General features: G+C 43.1%; 2 protein-coding genes across 2 annotated transcripts; one reads left to right on the top strand and one right to left on the bottom strand.

Annotated features, from left to right (window-relative positions):
- Positions 1–904: 904 nt before the first annotated feature.
- Positions 905–4801, top strand: LOC112230136 (zona pellucida sperm-binding protein 3-like). The gene is made up of 9 exons (XM_024396334.2): positions 905–1521; positions 1691–1803; positions 1952–2052; positions 2137–2305; positions 3875–3986; positions 4088–4176; positions 4260–4339; positions 4539–4643; positions 4735–4801. Exons 1-9 carry the CDS (start codon positions 976–978, stop codon positions 4752–4754), a joined length of 1335 nt encoding a protein of 444 aa, XP_024252102.2. The 5' UTR covers positions 905–975; the 3' UTR covers positions 4755–4801.
- A 916-nt stretch (positions 4802–5717) lies between these two features.
- Positions 5718–7701, bottom strand: LOC121841615 (inositol 1,4,5-trisphosphate receptor-interacting protein-like). Its single transcript, XM_042310884.1, has one exon. It carries the CDS (start codon positions 7653–7655, stop codon positions 5871–5873), a length of 1785 nt encoding a protein of 594 aa, XP_042166818.1. The 5' UTR covers positions 7656–7701; the 3' UTR covers positions 5718–5870.
- Positions 7702–8813: the final 1112 nt, after the last annotated feature.

The raw sequence follows: 8813 nt of genomic DNA, 5'->3' as shown, positions 1-8813 counted from the left end.
AACAGGTATAAAGCCAAGGTTGACGATTTACTTCTTCCAGCAGTTGGGTCATTCCACGAAATGAGTGCCATTTGCTTCCGTTTGATATTTTAAGTAGGGTGAAAATTGTGCACCAATATTGAATTTTAAAAGCCTGTTATATTAATTGAAATGCCCTTTATATTTATATAGACCACATGGATCATTTAATATGGATAATTACTTGCTAAAGTGCCAAAATTCCTAATTTTGACATGAGACTGTGCACCCTCTGACTTCTATGAAAGATTTTAAGATACTGTTTGAGGAGGTAGGGTTTCAGATGTTTTCGGAAGATGTGTAGGGACTCTGCTGTCCTAGAGTCCATCATCATTGTAAAGCCCTAGTTATTTTGTTGCTTTGACAAATTAATTTCTGAAGATTATTTATCATTTAATGTGATTTAATATGTATCTGTCCCTCATTTTAAGGTCAACTCTGAACTGAGCTTTTAAACGTAGGCAAACAATTTATTTTAAAGTATTTATTTCAGAAGAAACATTTAAAACTTATAGTCAAACTATAGTATAAAAGCAGGTGGGCTGGTTCTACTCTTTTGGCCCATTTTGTGGTGGAAACGTCAGTGGGTCAAACATAATGTCAACCCTGTCACCCATAGATAGACAGGCTAGAAAGGTTTCAACAATAAAACCTTTTATTGTGAATCTTACTTTCAATTTCCCCTCCCTGTTGAACATAATAAACTTCCATTCCCCGTCAGAAGGCAATTTATGGCTGCTTTAAAATGAAATTATGATCATATAACTTTTGAAAAACTGGGCTCTGGTGACTGCTGATTGGTTGATTCTGCTACTGATTAAAGTCAGCATCAGGTGTTGCAATTACTTGGGTGCTGTAGCTAGTATATAAAACACACAAGCAAATGGTGGTTCTCTCATACACTTTGCCACTGTTCTGGATTAGTTGAGAGAGAGAGATTTGGTGGTGAAGGGCAAGATGGTGGTGATATTGGTGCTTTTGCTCCTGAGTTACTCCTCTGCGTATGGTTTGTCAGGTAAGGGCTTCCCTTTAGCTGTTGATGATGGGAATGACACTGAAGTTCTGTGGGATGAGAAGGAGCGATTTAGGTTTGATGACGACTCTGAACCCAAGGTCAAACCTCGTTCCCAAATCGTGGCCACTCCCATGTTGGAGCATTCTCGTAAGCCAGACTATCTGAAGCTACCAGTATACATCCCTATTCGTGCTTCTGAGGACCAAGCGAATGTCTTCAAGCCTGAAGGGAAGTTCAGGCCGCTGCCCCTCTCAGTCAAGCACATCCTGCTGCCCACCGCCTCTCCGCCCACCACTCCTCCAGTTCACTCTAAGAAGGTTGAGGTCCTGTGCCACCTCGACAGGATTTATGTGAGAATCAGAAAGGACGCCTTCACCAACCCCGACGCCTGCAAGTACCTCAAACTCCACAAATGCAAAGTCAACAAATCCACCGCGGAACACTACTACATGCTCTACAACATCAAAAGCTGTAACTTCCATAGAAAGGTTGGCTACCAATACAATCCCCTGTCACTCAGACATCAAATGTATGCCATGAGTGATCCAGTCAAATTGCGACTGTCTGAAGGGATTGTATTTCCATGGCTGTAGTGATTGAGTATGTTCAGATGTATTGGTGGTTTTTAGAGGGTTTTTTTTCCCCCTCCTATTCCAGTGTACCGCTGACTATATTTCCTACTCCAACGTGCTGAAGTACGAGCCAGAGGCCATAGGCGGTATTGTGAGGGAGTTGCCATTCTCAGTTCACATCGAATGCCGCTACAATCGGTGAACCACCACTTCATCATGATTTCACATTTTGGTGGCTACGTTCCAATGTCCACACTAGCATATCCTATACATGGCTCCATACTAGGTAGTATGCTAGTCTGGATATTATTGAGTGTCTGACTGCACTAATGGCCATTTTCTGCAGGATCCACCACTCTTACAAGTTTGGCTTTCATCCTCGTTTGTCGGGAAAAGTCTTCAAGGTCCTTAAATCAAAGGTTGGCGTCACCCTCACATCTTATGATGGTGAGTTGACTTGACAGATGTCACCCAAATCAGAATACACTTGCAGTATTGTTAAAAAACCTGAACTCTATTCTTTCTCTTCAGAATCATGGAACAAGCTCGCTGGAAATGCAACCTATATCATTGGACAACCAATGTACTTTGAGGCCAAAGTTCCCACTATTTCTTTGCATCGGCGGGTGTATATTAACAACTGTTACGTGACTGCTAGCCCCAACTCCACTCTCAAATACACTGTGGTCGACAACTATGGGTAAAACCTCTTTGTAATAGAACTACAATTTATCTTGTTCCTGGTGGTTAATTTCTTAATTGGCTAGATTCCACAGCTGGGCAGTTTACACAGGCAGTCTAACTCTATTTTGTCCACTAATTGGTTGAAAGACCAGTCACATGTCTTTTTCAGAACTTATCTGATTGGTCAAATTGAAGTTTGCAGTGGGAGTACAGAGCTTAGCATGTCTTCCAAAGCCTGAAGACATTTCAGTTTGGGGAAAATGGAGAATTTTCAGGAGTTGGGTAATTGGTTAAGGGAAGAGGATTGGAAGGAAAGGTTTTAAAGACAAATGGTGGTAGAGGATGGGTTTTGAATTTGACTCTAGCAATAACAGGGAAAGTGACCTTTATTTAACCAGGTAGGCTAGTTGAGGGAGACTGTCACGTTGAAAGTGGGCCAGATGCCAGTTCGAGTTATGGAGGTGAAATTGAAGGGGTAAAGGTTTGTGGAGCATGAGCCTTGTGTTGAGGGCATGGTTATGATAAAGATGCATTTTGGTCCAGTGGGACAGATTTTTTTATTTTTATTTTAATTTTAAGAGGATGGAACCAGGTCTTTTGGCTGATCCATGGGTGGGAAAGAGGGTGTGCTTTTGAGTAGGTGAAGTGGCCTTGTGATTGTGTTTCTTTAGATCAGAGGAAGCAGGCGCTCTGTATAGTCTTTGCGCACCATTGGGGGTAGTGTGTTCTGGGGTAGTGTGTTCTGGGGTAGTGTGTTCTGGGGTAGTGTTAAGTGTAGAAGTGGCGCAATGGAAGTTAACGATTCCTGTGAAGTTTGGTGCGACGCAGACCCGGTGGCGACACGGTGTGTCACTGTCAGTCCTTTTGAGTTGAGTCAGCCTTTACCTGACAAGATCACGTTAGGATGTATCAGTTATCCTGTTGGAGCTTTTGTGGTGAATCCACTGCCGTTTCAGCTGCAACATTTATGGTCATGTCACAGTGTGTAGGAGGGAGATTCCAAGATGTGGAAGTGTGCGGAAGGGCATGGGATAGAGGGTTGTGTAGTGTCATTGGATAGTGGTCAACTGTAGGGTGCACATGTTGCTGGGGCTCAAGTGTTCGGTGGCTAGTCAGAGTAGTGCTGAGGGAGTGAAGTAGAGAATGAGTCAAGGGTGAGCAAATCAGAGGATTCCTGTGAATGGGATGTCCGACAGCACAGAGGGATAGGCCATTGAGTTGCATGTGCTTCAGTAAGGTGGCGGGGACACGTGTAGCATGGTAGTGTCCTGTCCTCTCAGCCCGTAGGCCTGGGGAAGGCTCAGATGAGGTTAAAATAGGGTAATATTCAGTGTTTTTGGTTCCCATTTTGTATCGCAGTGTAATGGATCTATAATTCAGTTGGGGGTGGTAACGCAATATATTGGATGCCAACGGCTGTTAAACCTCAACCAAGAGAAATCAGAACTGTCTGCCTGTGTAACACAGCCCTAGTGTATTTTGTAACTCAGTCCCTGGTATACAAGGCGAGAATAAGAACCAGCGAGTGAACCTTGTCCCAAATTGGAGGGATTAGATTTTAAGTACATAATCTTCTCTTCACTAGATGCATGGTGGATGGCAAGAATACTGTCCAGTCAAAGTTCCTGTCACACACAACCAACAATGCTTTGAGGTTCACTGTCGGAGCTTTCATCTTCCAGGGCCTGGACAATCAGGTCTGATTCATGTGTGAATCTCCAATCAACTAATCATGATGGTTTGCTTTCATACCTACAGTAATGCACCTTAAAGAGAACATACTTTTCTTTTCTTCCAGAAACTCCACTTGCACTGTGAAATAACTACGGGAACTGTCACTCCAACTCCAAGTTCCAAGTCCTGCAACTATGACACAAAGACTAAAAAGTAGGTTCACCTGAGTGATTGACTTGAGTTCTGAGGGACTCCTTGCTATGAGGGTTAACTAATATTTGCTGTGATTGTCCTAGGTGGGTGGAACTGTGTGGTGACGCTGCGGTTTGCTCATGCTGTGTCGGTTCTTGTCCTTCTCCTTCTCTACAACCCTCCGGTGAGCATATAGGCCCGGTTCATGACCAGTAATGTCTTGTCTCATTGTCACCAACCCTTTCATCTGAGCACATTAGGGAATGGGAAGCCATTTTTGAGGACTTAACCCGGGCATTCATACCACCATTGTATATTTTACTTTATGGTTTGTTTGACTAATCTCTGGAAAATGCAATACTGATCTGATAACTCTCTCATAGCTCACGCACAAACTGTGACCAGTCATTTTATGTCTATGGCCCATGACGACCACGCTAAAAATAAAACATGGAGCATGGAAACCTTCAACGACGGAGCTACTGAAGGTACTCAGTCCCTCTGCTTAATTCTTAAGAATGTTTCATGTTAATATAAGAACATTTCTGAAAATAATAGTGTTTTCCCTCGTGGTTTCAGGTGCTGTTGGGAGGGTTTGATGAGCAGTGGACAATTATTTTGATAAAATAAACTTTTTAAACCATCATGTGTATTGAGTTCATTCAAAATGGTTGCAGAGGTCCAGGCAGAACTGGGTTCAAATTGACTTTCAGACATATTTGGTGATTTATTTGAAGTAGTTGAATATTGGAATGCATTTGGAAGTTATTGTTATGTAATTTTAAAATCCCCAAATGTCTTAATCCAACATGTAAACTTAATTTCATGAGCTGAAATGAAAGAACCCAGAAATGTTCCGTACGTACAAAGCTTAGTTCAAGTTTTCACATTTGTTGAAATCCGTGTTTGGGCATTTCTCCTTTGCTAAGATAATCTATCACCCTGGCAGGTGTGGCAAATAGAGAAGCTGATTAAATGGCATGATCATCACACAGGTGGACCTTGTGATGGGAACAAAACACTCATAAATATGCAGTGTTCACACGACCAATGTCTAAATTGTGTCCAGAGCGTTTGCCAGAATTTTGTTAATTTCACTACCATAAACTACCGCACATTTTTAGAACACTGGGCATTGTCTAACTGGCCTCACAACTGCAGACCATGAGTGACTATACCAGCCCGGGACCTTCACATCCAGCTTCTTCATCTGTAGGGTCATTGGAGACCAGCCACTCAGACAACTGATAACTGGAGTACTGTGTAATGAAGCCCTCTTGTGGGGGGAAACTCATTGTTGCCTAGCTCTCAAGTTGGTGGGTGTGGGAAGGCCCACCATGGCTGTGCTCCTGCTCAGTCCTGTGCAATATGTAGCTTGGGGCCTAATGTATTTCAATTTACTGATTTATGATCTAACTTGTGTTCAGTGTATATACTACCACGCAGTTCACCCCAGGTCTGTTTAGTATTTAGAAATATTTTTACTTTTTCAATTGGGTTATAGGAAATTACTTAAATGTAGTTTTGGCCCACATTTGGAAAAAATTCTGAAGTATTTCAGGTAACTTTCAAATAAGCATTTATTTGGGTCTGGGTGGTGGGGTGGAACTTTTCAGTTGAATTTTAATAACATGAAATCACTTAAGTGTGTTTCCTCATGTCATTGTAGATTTGTCATCTTTACAGTTAATTGTCCAGTATGAACCTTAAATTGTTCACTCTATACCAGTTGAAGTTTTGTCCAGACCATTGCATTCCTTTGGCTTTGGCAAATACTCCTGTATCAGCATGGATGAGTTCCTGAGCATCTCTTGCAAGTGGTTTACAGTCATGGTGTAGCTGCCATTTTGTACCCCAAGAGGGCGGAAGAGGTTTACAGGCTCTGCATCACTAAATACAGCAGGGAGTCCAATCTCACTTGGAACCAGAGGCTTTCCAATACAGCTGTGAAGCAACTTCCTGCCCTGAAGGCTATTTTCTAGGAAGCTCAATGCATCACGTAACCTGCTACCCAAGTGTTCAGGGTACCAGTCAGAAGGCTCTTTACTCAAAAGCAAGTGAATTAACACTGTTTTGAAGTGATGATCTGTCAGGATACTTCTGCCTGTGAGGCCCGTTTGCTTTTTGTGAAGGAACGCTACAATTCCAAGGCAGTGAATGTGGCAGGAGTTTTCAGGCAGGTGATTGGTCAGATACTTCAGGAAGTGGTCCTCGTAAGTTGTCAACGAGAGGCTCCAGTATGTGTCCAATGAGTTGGTCCTAGGTGGGGTGGAAGGAGAAATGGTGAAATAAGCTTCGGTGTCTTTGAGTTTCACCACGGGAGCCATATCGAAGGCTATCACCTTCCCTGATCTGAATCGAACCATCAGAGCTCCTGGGTCGTCCATATTGCGAAATGTCAGCTCAAATTCATATTTGTGGGATATCTGTCCCCAAGCTTTTCTAATCGTGGTCTGGAACCATTTGGTAACCTGGGTTTTGGCCAGGTAAGGGGTGTGTTTTGAGCAAAGAGCATTATCCAATACATCAGTGACTTTCACCACTTTGACTTTCTCATTGTCACAACACAGCAGGCATAGCATATCATCATCCCCTATGGCAGCTGTGCGACATGGGCAGCCATTTTGGTTCACACCACCATCCACCATTTTGACTCTACCACAGCCCTCCATTTCAGGTGGCATATCATCAATAGCCTGGTTACACCAGAGTTGAAACTGGAAACTGTATGGCTCTAACGGGGCAATGGGGACTATGATGTCACACACAAGGGAACTGATCCTGCTCTCCACCACAAAGTCTTCAATCACCATGCCAACCTCCACATCACTCATGCTCCTCATGGCTTCTAATAGGTCATTAGCAAAACCCTCCACAAACTCAGTCACCCTCCAGCTCTCATTGGGTGAGACTTTGACACATTTGTCGTAAAAGCGGTTGAGTGTATCATGGTCCGGTAGCGAAACGTCAGCCGAAAGGTTTTTCACAACAGAGATGTCTTCCATATCCTCCTGAATGATCTCTCCTGGATGGGGCTTCTTCTGTGAACGTCTTCTGAAGAATTTAATGGAGAAATGAACAAAAGAGATGAGGGAGTATGTGTTCCATAGGTACCAGGTGTAGTCGCTCTCCGAGTCTATGATATTAGTGACATGCTCCTGCTGCTGGTCATCCTTTGATGGTTCGCTGAGAATCTGTGTCTCTTCCTGGTTTGTGTTATATTGTTCTGTGAGATGTTGCTGGTCGTCTGACTTTCTGAGGCTGGGTGGTACTTTTACTTCCTGATGTGTGTTAGACGGCTGGTCTGTGAGATGCTCTTGCTGGTTCCCCTCTGATGATGTACTGAAGATAGGTGGCACCTCCTGTTCTGCTTCCTGGTCTGTTTTAGATTGCTGCTGGTCGACCTGAGACTCTTCCTGACGCTCTGGTGATGTCTGTTGGTCACTATTGCAACTACCAGTCTGGACCTCTTGTGGCCACTGTTGATTGACATTCGTCATGTCCTTGTCCAAGTGGTACAGCTTCTTGTCATTGTGAAATGCCTCTGTGTCCTTGTGAAAGGGTTAATGATAGGCATGCTGCTGTTCTTGTCCTTGGTGATTGGTTTTCCTTCTTAGGAAAGGGTTAATGATAGGCTGAGGTCAACGGTAGACTGTTCCTTGTCCTCTGGTGATTGGTTTTGCTCTGTCTTAGGTACATCTTGGTGTACTTGTGAAAGGGTTAATGATAGGCTGAGGTCAACGGTAGACTGTTCCTTGTCCTCTGGTGATTGGTTTTGCTCTGTCTTAGGTACATCTTGGTGTACTTGTGAAAGCTTATGGTCAATGTGAGATCCCTCTTTCTCTTCATCTTTCTTTTTGTTCTCTTGAGAATGTTTCTGTTTGATGAGAGTCTCTTCCAAGCCCTTTTGATAATGGTTCTGGTCAATTTGATCGACCTGTTGTACTTCAAGTTGTAAGGGTTTTTGGTCGATGGGCCCTTCCTCTTGGGTTACCAGTGGTGACACTTCCTGTTCTAGCTTTACCCTCTCCCTCAGCAGCAAATCTTCACGCTCCTGCATGCCCATTATGTGATCATCCTGCTCCTGAACCTGTCCTGTTCTGTCCTCTCTGGGGATGGGATACAGCAGACTAACTGCCAGCACAAACACCCGAAGAATGGTGTCTTGCATCCTTAACGTTGTCTCTGTGGAGTAGAATAAGACATATGAAAAAAGTGGTTTCTATTCGATGATATCCATGTTGATATATATCTATTTTCCCATCCTTCTCATTCAAAACGCCTGTGAAGTCCAATATGAGATTTTAACACACAGTATGATAAATTATACCAAACCTTCGATGGGTGCATCAGTGTGTGCAATGAAATCAAAGGTGCAGGTAGGTTCTGTGAAATTCCGATTTAGCAGAAATCCATAACTATGTATCATATCAGTTGAGAAACGACAATGCTAAGCATAAAGAACAGTGAGTGGATGAGAGACCGAGATGGGGACTTCCTTGTTGGCTCAAAAGCATCTAACTTTTGATAAAAAAACAGCATTATTTCTCAATCAAAATAAAAGTTGCAATAATAACACTTACCTGACTGGAATAAGTAGTCTAGTTGTACATTTAGTTGTACTCGGCAATGGTCGTTATGGACGTACCGTAGAGGAG

This window comes from Oncorhynchus tshawytscha, linkage group LG32 (genome assembly GCF_018296145.1).
Source record: "Oncorhynchus tshawytscha isolate Ot180627B linkage group LG32, Otsh_v2.0, whole genome shotgun sequence".
Taxonomy (NCBI): Eukaryota; Metazoa; Chordata; class Actinopteri; order Salmoniformes; family Salmonidae; genus Oncorhynchus; species Oncorhynchus tshawytscha.
This window is presented reverse-complemented; position numbering and strand designations above follow the sequence as displayed.

Excerpts from the sequence above, each read along its gene's own strand:
- LOC121841615 (XM_042310884.1), bottom strand. The coding sequence starts at position 7,655 with ATGACGAATGTCAATCAACAGTGGCCACAAGAGGTCCAGACTGGTAGT.
- LOC112230136 (XM_024396334.2), top strand. The coding sequence starts at position 976 with ATGGTGGTGATATTGGTGCTTTTGCTCCTGAGTTACTCCTCTGCGTAT. Across the intron at positions 4,177-4,259 it reads TATGACACAAAGACTAAAAA|GTGGGTGGAACTGTGTGGTG; the intron begins GTAGGTTCACCT and ends TGATTGTCCTAG. Across the intron at positions 4,340-4,538 it reads TCCTTCTCTACAACCCTCCG|CTCACGCACAAACTGTGACC; the intron begins GTGAGCATATAG and ends ACTCTCTCATAG.